Source organism: Nycticebus coucang, chromosome 9 (assembly GCF_027406575.1).
Source record: "Nycticebus coucang isolate mNycCou1 chromosome 9, mNycCou1.pri, whole genome shotgun sequence".
NCBI classification, from domain to species: Eukaryota; Metazoa; Chordata; class Mammalia; order Primates; family Lorisidae; genus Nycticebus; species Nycticebus coucang.
Window position 1 is genome coordinate 110,387,874 of NC_069788.1, and position 18,138 is coordinate 110,406,011.

General features: G+C 40.9%; 1 protein-coding gene and 1 pseudogene across 8 annotated transcripts in view; one reads left to right on the top strand and one right to left on the bottom strand.

Moving 5' to 3' along the window:
* MLH3 (mutL homolog 3) overlaps positions 1–18,138 on the top strand; it is a 59,810-nt gene that overhangs the window by 20,144 nt on the left and 21,528 nt on the right. For 2 of the 8 annotated variants that reach the window (XM_053602405.1, XM_053602406.1), the window contains exons 1-5: positions 976–1,595; positions 3,001–6,343; positions 14,966–15,051; positions 16,639–16,743; positions 18,011–18,083. In XM_053602405.1, the coding sequence (XP_053458380.1) occupies positions 1,437–1,595; positions 3,001–6,343; positions 14,966–15,051; positions 16,639–16,743; positions 18,011–18,083 (3,766 nt within the window). In that variant the 5' untranslated portion in view covers positions 976–1,436. Of the gene's footprint in view, positions 1–969; positions 1,596–1,785; positions 2,839–3,000; positions 6,344–14,174; positions 14,274–14,965; positions 15,052–16,638; positions 16,744–18,010; positions 18,084–18,138 lie in introns of those variants that run through there. The other 6 variants (XM_053602408.1, XM_053602409.1, XM_053602401.1 and 3 more) reach the window with 6 other exon arrangements.
* LOC128593967 (nuclear cap-binding protein subunit 2-like) lies at positions 11,463–14,145 on the bottom strand (annotated as a pseudogene).

Genomic DNA, 18,138 nt, shown 5'->3' on the forward strand with positions numbered 1-18,138 from the left:
TTAGAATCATTTCTTTAAATGGTTTATCTGAATTTTCTTGAGGAAATTGTGTGCCCAATGGGATAGATACCACAAATTAAATTTGAGGGCTGTTCCAATGATGTTTTGGACTAACTACTTTTTGTTTTCTGGAATTTTTTTTTTTTTTTTGAGACAGAGTCTCACCATGTCGCCCTCAGTAGAGTGCTATGGCATCATAGCTCACAGCAACCTCAAACTCTTGTGCTTAAACGATTCTAGCTGGGACTACGGGTACCCGCCACAATGCCCAGCTAAGTTTTCTAGAACTTTTGCTGTCATTCCTTTCCTCTGGGTAAGGAATTAACATAAATGTTGTGAGCTGAATTGTGTCCTCCCAAAATCTGTATGTACTAACCCCTGGTACCTCAGAAAGTGACAGTATTGGATATAGGGCCTTTAGAGAGATGAATAAAGTTAAATGAGGCTGTAATGGTAGGCCCTTATCCTATCGACTGGTGTCCTCATACACAGAGAAAATGTGGACACAGATGTATGTGCACAGATGAAGGAACCTGTGAGTGTGGCTATGTACAAGCCAAGGAGAGAGGCCTCAGAAAAAATTATCCCCACCAACACCTTAACCTCAGACTTCTGGCCTCCAGGACTGAGAAGAGATAAATTTTCTGCTGTTTAAGCTCCTCTGTCTGTGGTATTTTGTTATGGCAGCCATAGCAAACTAATATAGTAGCTATTATATAAGCAACAATCAGGATTATGCTTCATCAGCCCTGGAAGATAGATTTGGTTTGGTTAGTAACTAAGTTAAGTCTATGCAAATGCTTAATGGCTTTGACAAATTTGTCATGAATTTCAGTGTTTTTTTTTTTAATTTTTCAATGAAACTGACACAAGCAAAAGCTAAGGATTGGTTAACAGTTCCCAAAACACTTATTCTCACGGTGTTCTCACACTTCAGCTCTCCTTCAGTTAAAAAAAAAAAGGCTGTGGTGGCATTGAGAAGATATCACAAAAGTTCATGAAGAGAATCTTGGTGTCCTCCTCGGCAAATTAAGGATTTGGAACTAGATAGTTTTTCAGTCTCTTCCAGCTCTGAAATGCTGTAATTCTAAACTGAAATGCTCTGGATTTATTGAGTTCCTGCCATAGGCCAGGCACTCTTCTTGGCCGCAGGGATACAGCAGTAAGCAAAATAGACAAAATCCTTTCATAGAGCGTACTTTCTAGTGCGGGAAGGCAATAAACGTCAAATATATATTGAATTATATGTTAGTGTAAGCAAGGGAGAAAAAAATGGGAAAAGCAGGAAGAGTCAACACAGGAAAAGGCATAAAAGCCGAAGTTGCTAGGAGCAGTCTTTTACACCAGGCCAAAAAGAAACAGGGCTTGAGTACTGGAGGTCCCCACGCAAGACCCTGTGGGGTACAAGTGCCGTGGCTGGGCAAGACCTGACGCGCATGCGCCCTGGAGGGTCGCCAACGATCGCGCGCTCTCGGCGAGTCCCCGCAGAAGCGCATGCTCGTGGGCTCGCGCGTGCACGAGCCTCTCCAGCCAGGGCGCGCGCGTGCAGCGTCGGAGGCGGTTGGTATCCGAGAGTTGGCGAAGCGCGGTTCGAGGTGACTTGGGGGGAAGCTCGCGATGAAAGGATGATTCGGAGAACTCTTCTGACATCAGAAGGGCCCTGGTGACGGCTGCGGGCGGCTTTTCGGAGCCGTTTGGCCAGGGCCCGGGAGCCCCCAGCGGCCTTGCCGGGCGGGCCGGTGCGTCGGAGTGCGAGGTGGGGGAGGGACGGGGTGGAGCGCGAGCCCGGCGGGCTGGCGCCCTGCCCCGGGGAGCGCGGCCAGCTCGGCAGCCCTGCTTTTCCCAGCCCCGGACCCGGCGATTGGTCCCGGTGTCCCAGGCACCGTGGTCTTTAAAGGCCTGGGGCGTAATCAGAAAATCGTTGTGTAGGGTTTACTTTAATCGGATTGTTTATTAATCGTTTACCCCTCCTTGCTGCTGCCTGCGAAGTTCATTATCTTAGAAATCAACGCAAGATCTGCAGTGTTGATTAGCCCTGATTTTCCCGGGTTTGGAAAAAACTGGCCCTACCACCAGCGAGAAGTCCAGCCCACGTGGAAGGAAACTGTCCTTTAATGACACTAGAATATTATTATTACTATTATCATTATTATTAATATATTTGCTTGCAAGAAAACTTAAAACGAATTTCAGACAGCTCCATACCATCTTTATTATTGTCAAGGCAGTCTGTGTCCATCTGTCAAGACCGAGAGAGTGTTAATAATACAGACCTTCTAAAAACTTGTTGTCAAAGTAGTACATGAACAAGATTTAAAAATCAAATGGTGAAGAAAGAGTTATATGAAAAAGAATTTTCCTACCTTATCCTTTCCCATTCCCAGCCTTTGTCCTCTGAGGCAACTACATTTCAACAAGAGTAATAATAATCTCTTAATGTCCATTTCTCCTTGATAGAACAATTTGATTTTTTAAAATTTCCTCCTGTTGCTTCACCTTATTACAGTGTCTTAACACTTCATTATAAGTATTTTTCTAAAAGTCATGGTTATTGTGTAACATATAAATGTTATGAAACTAGCTTGGACATTTTTGTCATGAATAATTTTTAGCTAATGTTTTTTAGCTGAATTTAATTCAGGCATCTGTTTTTGGTGATGTGGTTAGCATTTCAAGTGCTGTCTTTTATGGGTCAATTTCAAGTGTAATTATGATTTCACTTTAGGGCATGTGGGATTTAGAAAGGAGCAATGAAAATTATGAAATTATGAATGTGTCCTTTGGATGTTAAATCCATTGCACCAAGCATGAGCTGTGTGATCTGCCTAGAGATCAAAGGTATAATTTTGTTTTGTTTTGTTTCAGAATTTGATTTAATAAAAGAGATTTCATTTACCTCAAATGATATTTCTTCATAATGCTTGAGAGAAATGGATAATGCTGTGTAACTCTGAAGCTTTGATTGCATATGTGTGTGTTTTTTTTTTCTTACTCTCATAGGCAACTGTTTCCAGTCAGAGAAGGAAACCAGCGCCTGGCATTCTCACCAGCTTTTCACCTGCCATGATTAAGTGCTTGTCAGTTGAAGTACAAGCCAAACTGCGTTCTGGTTTGGCCATAAACTCCTTAGGCCAATGTGTTGAGGAACTTGCCCTCAACAGTATTGATGCAGAAGCCAAATGTGTGGCTGTCAGGGTGAATATGGAAACCTTCCAAGTTCAAGTGATAGACAATGGATTTGGGATGGGGAGTGATGATGTGGACAAGGTGGGAAATCGTTATTTCACTAGTAAATGCAACTCAGCACAAGACTTGGAGAATCCCAGGTTTTATGGTTTCCGAGGGGAGGCCTTGGCAAGTATAGCTCACATGGCCAGTGCTGTGGAAATTTCATCCAAGAAAAACAGGACAATGAAAACTTTTGTGAAACTATTTCAGAATGGAAAAGCCCTGAAAGCTTGTGAAGCTGATTTGACTAGACCGAGTGCCGGGACAACAGTAACAGTATATAATCTATTTTACCAGTTACCTGTAAGGAGGAAATCCATGGATCCCAGACTGGAGTTCGAGAAGGTTAGGCAGAGGATAGAAGCAGTCTCACTCATACACCCTTCTATTTCTTTCTCTTTGAGAAATGATGTTTCTGGTTCCATGGTTCTTCAGCTCCCTAAAGCCAAAGACGTGCGTTCCCGATTTTGTCAGATTTATGGACTGGGGAAGTCCCAAAAGTTAAGAGCAATAAATTTTAAATATAAGGAGTTTGAGCTTAGTGGCTATATCAGCTCTGAAGCACATTACAATAAAAACATACAGTTTTTGTTTGTGAACAAAAGACTAGTTCTAAAGACAAAGTTACATAAACTCATTGACTTTCTGTTAAGGAGAGAAAGTAGCATCTGCAAGCCCAAGAATGGCTCTGCCAGTAGGCAGATGAGTTCAAGTCCTCGGCATCGTTCTGCTCCAGAACTCCATGGGATATATATAATCAATGTGCAGTGTCAATTCTGTGAGTATGATGTATGCATGGACCCTGCAAAAACTTTAATTGAGTTTCAGAACTGGGATACTCTTTTGATTTGCATTCAGGAAGGAGTGAAAATGTTTTTAAAGAGAGAAAAATTATTTGTGGAATTATCGGGTGAGGATATTAAGGAATTTAGTGAACATAATGAGTTTAGTTTATTTGGTGCTACTGTTCAGAAGCAAGTGTCCTCTGATGACAAACATGACCAGGGCAGTTTCCAGGAAGCATGTAATAATATTTTGGATTCCTATGAGATGTTCAATTTGCAATCAAAAGCTGTGAAAAGGAAAGCTACTATGGAAAACACAAACACACAGAATTCTAGGGATTCAGAAGCTCTCAGGAAAAATACAAGTGATTCACTATTAAACATTTACGAATCAGATGGCCTAGGCCATAGTATAAGGACAGAGTCATCTGTACAAAACAAAGATAGCTTTTGCTCAGAATTGAGGATGTTACAACAACAGACAATGGAAACAACAGAATCAGGAGAATATAAGAATATACCTTGTTTGGAGCATCACTCTTTAGAAAAGCCATGTGGGACCAGTTCAGAAATGTTTTTAAGGCCTTTTCAGACACTTCATCACTTTGAGGAGAGTGGGATGAATCGAGAAGTACAGAAAGTACCTAGTGCTGCCCACATCTTTAATAGGATTCAGAATCAACTAGAGCGATTTAAAGATGCCACTGAAATGGGAAGCCATCCTTTGCCTTTTGAGACAACATTATTCAGAGTACATAGTGCTCAGAAAGAAAAAAGAAAAAAAGAACCTAGTAGTTGTGGAAGAATAAATGTTTTTAGTTATGGACAAGTTAAATTATGTTCTACTGGCTTTATAACTCATGTGGTACAAAATGAGCGACCTGAATCAACTGAAACAGGACATTCATTTAAAAATTATCAAGGTCCTCAAGTTGGACCTGGTCCCACAAGTGCCCAAGAAACATTTGGAAATAGAACACATCATTCATTTGAAACCCCAGACATCAAAGATTTAGTCAGCACTTTAAATAAAGATTCTGCTCAAATGCCCAACAAAAAATTTTGCAGAACAAATATAAGTTATGGACTAGGGAATAGAACTATAACAACTTCTAAAAATTTTCCTGTTTTTCAGGAAAGTAGTAAAAAATCACATGCAGGTTGCTCATTACCTGATACATCCTCTGTTTTCCCTTGGTGTAGACATATTTCGAATGGTAGTAAGAAAACAGATAAAATGATCAGTTCCTCCAAACCCATAGTGCATAAAAAGCTAAGCTTGAGTTCACAACTGGGATCTTTAGAAAAGTTTAAGAGGCAATATGGGAAGGTTAAAAATCCCCAAGATACAGAGGGGAATAATATTGACGTAGAGGAAAATGATATTGAAGTCACTACCAATCTCAGTCCTCAAGTTGAACCTGACATTCCACTGAATGATAAGAGCTGCTTGGACAACTCTGATATTTATAAAATCACTTCTGTAAAGCATGATGATCCAAATAGTAATTGTCAACCAGTAGGTCACACGCTTTACTCAGAGAAGCTTCCATTTTCCAAGGATGAAGATTGTTTGGAAAAACAGATGCTGTATTTGAGAGAAAGTCCTATAACAATACAGGAGTTATCTCACTTTAATAGAAAACCGTTGGCTCTTGTGGAGTCACCTGAATCACTAGCCTCTAAATTATCTAGACTGAAGGGTTCTGAAAAAGAGACTGAAACAGTGGAGGTGATGAATTTTAATGAACTTCCAGATTCAGATTCCAGTAGGAAAAGCGTGTGCATTGAGTTAACCCAAGATTTTTGTAACTTACTTGAAGATGAGCATAAAAAAACAGAGAATAGTATCATCCCAATGTCAGGTTCTGTCACACAGGATAATTCCTTTAAAAAAGACAGTAAAACATATTCTAACAACAATACAACAGAGAACTCTGTGAGTCCAGAAACTCCTTCAGTATTACCCTATACTAATTCTAAAGTTACCAGTGAAGATTCAGATGTTCTTCTCAGAGCTTCAGAACAACAGACAGGAAGTCCTGACTCTCCCAGTAGAATGTTTATGGGTCAGGTAGAAGATTCCACAGGCACCCAAAATGGAATTTGCCTTCCAACCAAGGAATCTAAAGCAAAAGCTTGTCCTGAAAATGAAGAGTCAAATATGTGTTCTTTGGATTGGCAGCAGCATTTTGATTTAGCCCTGGGAAGAATGGTTTACATCAACAAGAGGACTGGACTCAGCACGTTTGTGGCTCCTACTGAGGATGTTCTGAGTGCTTGTACTAAAGACCTGACAACTGTGGCTGTGGATGTTGTACTTGAGAATGGTAAGTGTATATGTTCACTGGCATTAAATGCTTTTGAAGATGGGATATGGTCAAGGAGTAAGATACTCATTATTCAAAGAGGTGATCTGAACAGACAGAACATCATGGAACATATGTTTTATGGTATATGTGAATTCTCTAGCTCCAACACATTTCAATATAGAAATAGAATGAAAAACTGATATAAGATATAGGTGTAAGTTTGTGTCTATGAGTGTACATTTATGCAAAAAGAAGGTGAGATGATCAAATTTTGATGGAAATAATACTATTAATAGCTGAGAAGAGCTACAGTACTTTCCTACCCTACTTTACCCTTCCTCCCAAATACATAGCTCTCCTAGAAATGTGCCTTTTTTTGTTTTTATTTTTTTGAGACAGAGTCTCACTTTGTCACCCTCGGTAGAGTTCTATGGCATCATAGCCCACGGCAACCTCAAACTCTTGGGCTCAAGCAATTCTCTTGCCTCAGCCTCCCAGGTAGCTGGGACTACAGGCGCCCGCCACAATGCCCAGCTATTCTTAGAGACGAGGTCTTGCTCTGGCTTAGGCTGATCTGAACCTGTGAGCTCAGGCAATCCACGCCTTGCCCTCCCAAGTGCTAGGATTTCAGGTGTGAGCCACCATGCCTGGACCAATGTGTCTTTTTTTGGACAGGGCCTCGCTCTGTCACTGAGGCAGGAGTATAGAGGTGTGATGATAGCACTCACTGTATTCTCCAACTCCTGGGTTCAAGCAATCCTTCTGCCTCAGGTTTTTGTTTTGTTTTGTTTTGTTTTTTTGGACAGGGCCTTGCTCTGTCACTGAGGCAGGAGTGTAGAGGTTTGATGAAAGCCCTCACTATATTCTCCAACTCCTGGGTTCAAGCAATCCTCCTGCCTCAGCCATGTGATGACCTGGGACTATGTGTGCCATCAGGCCCAGCAAATTTTTCTTATTTTTTATAGAGAATGAGTCTCATCATGGTGCCATGGCTGATCTTGAACAACTCTCCTGGGCTTAAGTGACCCGTCCACTTCAGCCTCCAAAAGTGCTGGGATTACTGGCATGAGCCACCCCCGACCCCCAGTAATTTGTCTTTAAAGACCCCTGCAGTGCCAGCATGGTATTATCTTGGAAGTTTTTTTCTCTGTGGCTCCCAGGTTAAGGGCCAGCATGATTCTGTAATCACCCTAGGTTTCCTAGTAAACTCTATGGCTCAGTTCTGTACTATGTTTATGAACTTTTTTTTTTTTTTAAAGAAAGTAAGACTTGACCATAAAGTTTACAAAATATAAGTTAAGTATACTCTTTCGTAACTGTACTTTTCAAATGTATTTTATTTTAAAGCATATGGTAATCCGCTTGATCTGTTTATGGTATAAGTAGCTGTTATTCAGATAATATGGCTTTTAGATCATACCACAAGGCTACCTTAGAGCCTGAACTAAGACTGAGTTCTTAGGTCTCAATCAACATTAAAAGTGACATTCTTGGGTGGCGCCTGTGGCTCAAGGAGTAGGGCGCCGGTCCCATATGCTAGAGGTGGCGGGTTCAAACCCAGCCCTGGCCAAAAACCACACACACACACAAAAAAGTGACATTGTTGAGCCCAGGAGTTGGAGGTTGCTGTGAGCTGTGGTGCCATAGCATTCTATCCAGGGCAACAGCTTGAGGCTCTGTCTCAAAAAAAAAAAAAAAGTGACATTGTTTTGGCAGTGTGTTGAGAACCAGATGTGGGGAGATGGTAAAGCTGACTTCTGTCTGGCTATACATCCTGGCTTTGCACTATGAGGATAGACATTAAATCTGCATCCACATTCAAAGTCTTGAGTGCTGTAAGAGAATGTTAAGTGTATGAATGTAACTGTAAGTCAACTTGTAATTTCTCCTTGTGATGAATATCTCTAGCAGGAAGCTCTGATTTCGTTCTTTCTTTCTTTCTTTCATTTTTTTTTTTAGGGACAGAGTCTCACTTTGTTGCCCTCAGAAGAGTGCCGTGGCATCTCAGCTCACAGCAACCTCCAGCTCTTGGGCTTAGGCGATTCTCTTGCCTCAGCCTCCCGAGTAGCTGGGACTACTGGTGTGCACCACAATGCCCGGCTATTTTTTTGCTGTTGCAGTTTGGCCGGGGCCAGGTTTGAATCTGCCATCCTCTGTATATGGGACTGGTGCCCTATTCACTGAGCCACAGGCACTGCCCCCCACCTTTTTTTTTAATTTCAGGTTAACATGAGGGTACAAACAACTAGGTCTGATTTCTTTAAGTTTAGATAAGACCTTTACCTGTCAAAGTTTTTCCAAAGAAAAATAATCTCTATAGTAACTTTCAAAGTATTAAATAGGAAAACTTTTCTTTCAGTATTGCTCCTGAGACTATCAAGTTGCTCTTAAAGCAACCTTTTTTTGTTTGTTTGTTTTTTGGTGGGGGGTTTTATCTTAAAGCAACTTTATGTGCTTTTAATCTATGTAGTTTTATGTCCTGACTTATCTTGATTGCTTATCAGAGGTAAATCTAAGGCACTGGCACCTCATCTTTCTAAAATGTGACTGCTTTTGATCTGGTGCCAAAAAATAACTGGATTACATTATACTGTGAGATGGTTGTTGCAAAAACAAAGGGGGAAATCTTAGCTGCTTTATTCACCATAAATTCTGCCCTGTTAAATAAATCTCAATGTTTAAGACACTAACCTACTTAACTTTCAGGATTAGCCTATCTTGTAGTGCACTTGAGGGTCATGTTAACTCATAGTTTCCTAATGCAAAAAAAATATTTTTTTAAGTTGGACCAACTTTATTGAAGCCTGTTACAGAAGACACAACTCAAATAAGAATTATTGTTTGTGTTTTTCAGGCCTGTAGAAATCTGATGTATATTTTACTACAAAAGAATATAAAATAAATTCATTCAAACTACAATGTAAAAAGAAGTTTTAAAAATGAACAGTATGTCATTAAATTAAATGTTTGCAAATAATTTCTTTCTAAGCACTTTAAAAAATTCCAATAACCAGTTTGAATTCAGTGAGAAGACCTACAAACACACAACATGTTCACACTGAGGTACTTCAGTTCCAACTTTTGCAAACTATTGGAAGTTAGAAAAAACTTTGTTGCTAAATGAAAAAAAATCACATCAGGGAAAATTATACTAGACTTAACACCTTTTTTTGTTTTTGAAACAGAGTCTTAAGCTATCGCCTTGGTAGAGTGCTGTGACATCGTAGTTCCCAGCAACCTCCAACTCTGGAGCTCAAGTGAGCCTCTTGCTTCAGTTTTTCTATTTTTTTTTTTCTTTTTTCCAGTTTTGGCCAGGGCTGGGTTCGAACCCGCCACCCTCGGTATATGAGGCCAGAGCCCTACTCCTTGAGCCACAGGAGCCACCCAATTTTTCTATTTTAGTAGAGACGGGTCTCGCTTTTACTCAGGCTAGTCTGGAACTCGTGACCTCAAGCTATCCACCCACCTCAGGCTCCTAAAATGCTGGAATTACAGGCATGAGCCATTGTGCCCTGTAGACGTAACACTTTTTTTTTTTTTTGGGGGGGCCAGGGCAGGGTTTGAACCCGCCACCTCTGGCATATGGGACCAGCGCCCTACTCCTTGAGCCACAGGCACCACCCAGACGTAACACTTTTAAATGAGCAATAAGCTCACAACATTACAGAGAAATCACCTCCTGCCTTATGAAGGCAACATAAATTCTCTAGACTCCCCTCTCTATAGAGACTATCAGCTCACTATCAAGGCTTGAACCTCAGTAAGCACAATCTGGGAAAGAAAACAAACTTCAGAATAAGAATTGGCTAGAATAGACATCTTCTGCAGTGAGTTTCTGATTGTTTTATTTGAGCATTCTCTCAGTCTAAAAGCTCTTGTTAAAAAGCCACTCTATTCCAGGTGGCGCCTGTGGCTCAAGGAATAGGGCGCCGGCCCCATATACTGTGGGTGGCGGGTTAAAGCCTGGCCCCAGCCAAAACTGAAAAAAAAAGGACGGGGGGGGGTGTGGCGTCTGTGGCTCAGTGGGCAGAGCGCCGGCCCCATATAACCAGGGTGGCGGGTTCAAACCCTATCTGGATGTTGTGGCAGGTGCCTGTAGCCCCTACTTGGGGGGCTGAGGCAAGAGAATCGCCTAAGCCCAGGAGTTGGAGGTTGCTGTGAGCTGTGTGATGCCACGACGCCACGGCACTCTACTGAAGGCGTTAAAGTGAGACAAAAAAACCCCCCAAAAACCCCACTCCATTCCCAAGATCACTGAAAATGAAAAGAATAAATCAGATGGCTCTGATAGCAACCTTCATCATGTTAAGGCAGTGTTTTAACTTGTGTCTCTGGAATTTCATCCCATTTCCTATTGACAATGTCCTTTCCCCCACCTCTTAAGAGTATTTGAGGTTCTCCACGTTACAAACTCTTTATTTTTTTTAGCTTTAGGCATAATATTTACATTTTTTTAAAAAATGTATTTAGTAAATACTCTTCAAGCCCTGCACCTAATTTCCCGCTATGTAAAGCATGGAAGCTTGGTGTCCTGTGGCACTGTCTAAGGCTGGCTTGGCTTTTGCACCAACTATTTAGGAAGGTTCCTTGACTACTAATTTTTCCTTTAGATATCAGAATTCATAGAAAACAAATTCAGTGTGAAATACCTATTCCTAATTTAGAATAGGTATTCTAAAGCTATAGGTAACAAGAAAACAAATTCTAAAGCTATAGGTAACAAGAAAACAAATTCAGTGTGAAATACCTATTCCTAATTTAGAATAGGTATTCTGTATAAAGCTATACAACATAGGAAAATTCCGTTTGTTAAACTTTTTTTTTAATTTTTTTTTGTAGAGACAGAGTCTCACTTTATGGCCCTGGGTAGAGTGCCGTGGCATCACACAGCTCACAGCAACCTCCAACTCCTGGGCTTAAGTGATTCTCTTGCCTCAGTCTCCCAAGTAGCTGGGACTACAGGCGCCTGCCACAACGCCCAGCTATTTTTTTTTTGGTTGCAGTTCAGCCGGGACCGGGTTTGAACCCACCACCCTCGGTATATGGGGCCGGCGCCCTACCTACTGAGCCACAGGCGCTGCCCCCGTTTGTTAAACTTTATCTCATACAAACTTAAAACAGTAATTCCAGGCCCCAATATACATCAGGAATTTACTTAAGACAAAAACATGGTAAAACAAATTTCTAAATTTTTCCAGTCTTCCTAAAAGAAGTATAGTATTTTAATCAACTTTATGGATCAAATCTGTGGCCAAGGAACACAGTTTTTGACCTGGTCACAGAAAATCATTCTGGTAACCTGACACATGGCCAGGATTCTAATACTAGAATTAAAGGCATTCTTTTGAATTCTGTCCTTGCTTCCAGCTCAGTAGAGATGTTAATCAAACCTTCATAAAACTAAGCTTGTTTGAAGACCTTGGGTAATGTTCTTCAACAGATTCAGTAGACCAAAGGAGTTTTTCAGAGCTCTCATCACTCATTGGTTTTGTGCCAGTTTTCCATACCAATTTCATTACGCCTCTCCCAGCATCATAATCTTGCTGATACTCATCTCGTACCTGGCCCCCAGATCACCCACGTCCATGCTGCCTGCCCTCCTTAAAGCCAGCATCCCAATCTGTGTGAATGATCTGATCATCCAGATGAGTTCCGTTTATGCACCACATGGCATTTTCTGCGTCTGCTCGTGAACAGTATTCCACAAAACAGAATCCACATGCTGTTTTTTTCATCTTATCCAGATCCATGATGATTTTCTTTATGTTACCACTTTTGCTGAAGAGTTCATAATTTGTTCTTCAGTTGTGTAAAAGGAAAGATTTTCAACATACGGTGTACAGCTTTTCTTCAGTAATTTATCTTGTTTTTCATTGTCACCCGAAGTACTGGCTCAGCTCCACCTAAGAGTCACTGCACAGCGCCTTCAGGGGGCCACCCGACATAGTGCAGAGAGGGTGACAGGGAGGTAGACAGAGACCCGACGACTCCGGGGACAGTGAGGCGCCTACGGTGTCCTGAAAAATATTTTTGGTATAGAATCAAGTTTCATGAAAAGATGGCTCCTCAGCGCCTGCATTCACATGGGATGTTACCTTTCTGGAAATGGCTGACGTATAGCAGAACATTAGAACAGGGTGGAACCATACATAAAATAGTCACATGAGACGCACTGCTAAGAGAGAAATGTCCAGAGAAGAGGATTTGTAAAGGTCATTTTAAGAAGTAGTGTCAAGTCCCGAAGCCCTGGTAATATTTTCTTTAAAATATTTAACTTTGGGCTGAGCAAGGTGGCTCACGCCTGTAATCCTAGCACTCTGGGAGGCCAAGGCAGGTGGATTACCTGAGCTCACGGGTTCAAAACCAGCCGGAGCCAGAGTGAGACTTCATCTTTAAAAATAGCCAGGTGCTGTGGCCAGCGCCTGTAGTCCAGCCATTTGGGAGGCTGAGGCAAGAGAATCGCTTGAGCCCAAGAGTTTGAGGTTGCTGTGAGCAGTGATGCAATGGCACTCTACTGGGGGCAAGAAAGTGAGACTGCCTCTCAAAAAAAAAAAAGTCTTTAACTCAGTTTTGTTTTGTTAGCAGTATAAACCTTATTTTACTTCATACCTTAATTTTTTCATTGTTAATCTCCTAAGTTTTTGTCCAATAGATTTTCTTTTTGAAATACCAATTTCATTATGTTTTGCTCCTGTTCAAAAGTTGTTAAATTCAGCAATTTCTAAAACTCAAATCTGATCATCCAGAGAGAAAGGTAGCGTTTGAGCCAGATCTCCTAGACTTTGGAGTGTGAAATGAGAACCTTTCAGTCATTCGTCTATTCTTTTTGTTGGTGTTGTTGAAGTTTTTGGCTGGGGCTAGGTTTGAACCCACCACCTCCGGCATATGGGGCCAACACCAGACTCCTTGAGCCACAGGTGCCGCCCATTCATCTATTCTTTTATTCATTCAGTATTTGTTGATCATTCACACTGTGCTAGGTGCTGTCACATTGCAGGTTAACTGATTTTGCCTTCAGGAGTTCACAGTTCAGGGAAGACAGCTATTTGAACATAATTATAATGAGATAATTGTTATAATAGAGACATAAATTAGGGATTTATGAAGGGTGAATCAAGTTATGGGTGACAGTTCAATACCACTATATGTCTAAACATAGGGTTTCTTTAGGTAATTCTTTGTTGTAGGGTTTGTCCTATTCATCACAGGATGTTTAGCACTATTTTGCCCTTACCTACTAGATGCCAGTAGAACCCTTCACCCCAGTTGTGACAATGAAAAATGTTTCAAGGGCCCAGTGCTGTGGCTTACACATGTAATCCCAGCACTCTGGGAGGCCCAGCTCAGCAGTTCAAGACCAGCCTGAGGTAGAGCCAAGAGCTCATCTCTAAAAATAGTCGGGCGTTGTGGTGGGCACCTGTAGTCCCAGCTACTTGGGAGGCTAAGGCAAGAGAATCGCTTAAGCCCAAGAGTTAGAGGTTGCTGTGAGCTATGATGTCACGGCACTCAACCAGGGGTGACAAAGTGAGATTCTATCTCAAAAAAAAAAAAAAGGATAAAAAGGGACATGTCTCAAGGTTTTGCCAAATGTCCCCTCATGTAGAATTGCACCCGTTGAGAATCACCATGACCTCATCTAGGTCATTATTCTGTCTGGTATGCATGGATAACGGGAACAAGCATCAGTGTAGGTTCCAAAGTTAACAGAATAATTTCATCAAAGAACTTCTGATTCTCAATTAGTTTGCCTTATGTCTTGATTCAGTTTATGCAGAGATTTTATGTAATTTCATTTTTAGTAGCTTGTGTTTTAATTTTAAATTTCTAGGTTTTTCTTTTTTATATTTAGGGTCTCAGTACAGGTGCCATCCTTTTAGAAGCAACCTTATTCTTCCTTTCCTTCCAAGAGCTCGGACAGAGAGGACTGTGATGAGACAGAACAACAGAGGTAGGGGCAACAGGGACTGCGGGGCACCCAGGACACCTCAGGGCACCTAGTACATACGGTGCCACAAAAAGCAGGGCAGGACTACATTAAGCTTGATCAGTGCCAGCTGTGCTTTACTGGAACCAGGAATTCCCCACGGCCCTGTTCAACAGCAGAACTAAGTAATTCAGTACATGCATTTAGATCAGAAATTAATTTTCCAGACTCGAGGTCAATACTCGGTGATTATGCATAGTCTGTGGTGTCTTGTGTTTGGAGAAATGTTTTTTATTCTTAAAAATATTAGAGTTGCACTCCATGTTGCAGTGTTTTATCTAAGCAGAGCTCTTGGAAAAATCAAGATCTCTATTATTCTTTTATTTCTTTTTAAGAATAGATAAGGTATATTTACCTAAAGGCAGTGAGGCTTCTAATTTGAGCGGTAGTTTCTTCGGACTGGACTTGTATTATGAGATATCTATTGTAAACAGTTTGGAGAAAAGCTATAATGCTAGAAGATAGTTTAAAAAGTAACAGATCAAAACAATTTAGAGGTTCAGCAAACAGTAACACTTTTGGAACAGTAACAATACAGGAACAATGTGTCTGATCTTTGATCTTGAGGCTGCAGCTCACCAACCAGGAGATGCCATTCCCTCTTTTTCTTCTCTGGGACTTGCGATGCCAACTTTACCTGTCTCTTTTTGCCCTAGATACTGTGGATGATGCTGTTGGTAGCAAATCGCTTCAGTCTTTATTCTCAGAATGGGATAATCCAGTATTTGCCCGTTATCCAGAGGTAGGTCTGCAACAATTTTTCTTTGCCTGTTATTTTAAAGTTGGAATATTTTTTCTTCTGTATTGAGACAGAGTTGCCCGTTATCCAGAGGTAGGTCTGCAACAATTTTTCTTTGCCTGTTATTTTAAAGTTGGAATATTTTTTCTTCTGTATTGAGACAGAGTCTCACTTTGTTGCTCCAGAGTAAAGTGCTGTGTTGTCATAGCTCACAGCAATCTCAGATTCTTGGGCTCAAGCGATCATTGAGGTGTGTGCCACAATACCCAGGTCATTTTCTTTCTGCTTTTAGTAGAGATGGGGTCTCATTCTTGCTCAGGCTGGTCTTGAACTCCTGAGGGTCTCAGTACAAGTGTCATCCTTTTAGAAGCAACCTTATTCTTCCTTTCCTTCCAAGAGCTCAGACAGAGAGGACTGTGATGAGACTGAATGACAGAGGCCTCCCAGAGTGCTAGGGTTACAGATGTGAGCCATCATGCCCAGCCTTAAAATTGGAATTTCAAACATATGCCTGTAGTCACAGCTACTCCGGAGATAGGAGGATCACATGAGCCTGTGAGTTTGAGGCCATGATTGTGCCAATGAATAGCCACTGCAGTCCAGCCAGGGCAACACAGTAAGAACCTTAAAAAAAAAAACATAAATAGGGCGGCGCCTGTGGCTCAGCGGGTAGGGCGCCGGTCCCATATGCCAGAGGTGGCGGGTTCAAACCCAGCCCCGGCCAAATTAAAAAAAAAAAAAAAAAAAACAAAACATAAATAAAAATGAAAATAAAATATGAATTTCGTTTAAGCTAGATATGGGCATGAATAACTATACTGATTTGTAATTATGAATAGAAACTGGGCATATTTCCAAATAATTTCTTTTGAAATTAATGTTTAATGTGGAGTGGAAGAATCAAATCTGTAGCATTTTGGAAACTTAGGCATTTTAGATTAAACATGTATAATCAATTCGTGGATAGTGAATGTCTTTACCACTCTCACAGACTCTCACTGGCAGCTTTGGCAAAGTATTCAGGGTGGTGATAATACAGCTATTATCATTAGATAAAGTAGTGAATCTCCTGCTGGAGGAACAGTTTGTCATTGGACCTGGGTGTACGCTCTCTCTTTGTGTTAACATTATCACAGATTGTACTGTGTGTGTGGTAATGAGGGTAATAGATGAGCAAGTGTTTGAGTACTGATTCTTCAGTTAATGATATCTTCAAGGGTTTTGATCATGGAACACAGAAAAATCATTCTGAAACCACCATACTGGTTTTTGTGAGTAATTTTTGATTGTAAATAAAAATTGTTAAGACTAATTATTCATAGAGCTTTTAGAATTTCTCTAAGATTCTTGAATTTACCCTACCTCTACTAAGTTATATGAAAATGGATTTTTGTTTGTTTTTTTCAGGTTTTGGCCAGGGCTGGGCTTGAACCCGCCACCTCTGGCATATGGGGCTGGCACTCCACTCCTTTGAGCCACAGGTGCCGCCCGAAAATGGATATTTTTAAAGCACTTTGAGGTCATTTGTAAAACAGTTCTGAAGATATAAAAAATTAAAATTTAAATGATGTTTTTGCTGGGTCTTTCTAGGTTGCTGTTGATGTAAGCAGTGGCCAGGCTGAGAGCTTAGCGGTTAAAATTCACAACATCTTGTTTCCCTATCGTTTCACCAAAGAAATGATTCATTCAATGCAGGTAAAAGATCAATTTTGAAATCTCATAAACACACATATATACATACATACATATATGTGTGTGTGTATCGTAAGCTAGACTAATTTTTTTGAAATTGGATTTATTTAATAATATAGACCATCTTGATCAAGGTACCTCTGTGTTTAAATCTTACTAGAACTTTTATCATCAGAAGGAAAAGTAAGGGATTCATTATAACTACAAAAAAAGAAATGCCCTTACTATGTAAACTGGTTTGGAGGGAATGAATTATGGATTCAGGCTCACAGTTGAGAGGATTGTTGAAGTATTTCTGCTGAAGATTATATTAATATATTGACTTTATAGTTGACAATAATTTATAAATCAACAAGTGCTTTAGTGACATTGTCCTTAGATGTGCAACGATGTTCTTTCTAAAAGGCCGTGTGAGGCCGTAAATGCTTAGGAAAGCCCAGATTGAGGAGTTCCAGTAACAAAAGGGACCCCCTGTTTCATCTGCTTTTCTGCTTGGCCCTCTGTTCACCACTTGTGCTGTCTTAGTCTCTTTGTTTTCACTATGGAAACAAAATCAGGTTAGATGGATCTAGGTAAATGCCTAACCTGGCATTGACCTGGTACCAGAGCAAACAAACAGATGACACAGAAATAGACCCTATCTAAAAAAAAAAAAAAAATAGACCCTGCGGCAGTGGAATAAAGTAGTACTAGAGAGTGTTGGGCAAGCCTTATGTCCCTGAATAAAGAGGAGCTACCGAGATGTATGGCCACCAGTGGCTTTTAACTTACTGTTTCAGTGGACTAGCGTCTCCAAAATGGTTGTCCTTGCTTTTGCAGAAATTTTTAAAATTTATTTCAGCTCCCTTTGTTATTCATCTCTGCTCATGTTGCCTGTTATGTGTATTAAGAGTCACTCTCAGGAGGCTGAGGCAAGAGGATCACCTAAGCCCAAGAGTTGGAGGTTGCTGTGAGCTGTGACACCACGGCACTCTACCGAGGGTGACAAAGTGAGACTCTGTCTCAAAAAAAAAGAAAACAAAAAAACCCCAGAGTCACTCTGTAGGGAGCATCTCACCTCTGCTCTAAGCATTGTTAGCACACCTCTCTGAGCAAGTCTCCGCTGGGCCTCTCTTTGACCCTTCCTGATGACTCCCTGAGGTTCCTCAGCGGGATAAGAGTGTTACAATGCAAGCAACTCCAAGTAGAGTGCAGTTTTGTCTTTTTCTGTGCAGATGAGCCTTTGTTAGTTTTTATTTAGTGCTGTACCACTTATTTGAATGTATGGCAGGTTCTCCAGCAAGTTGACAACAAGTTTATTGCCTGCTTGATGAGCACAAAGACTGGAGAGAATGGCAAGGCAGGTAAGAATGGAGTTTAGTCTCCATTACTAACTGGCCGGTCTTCTGATAACTTTCT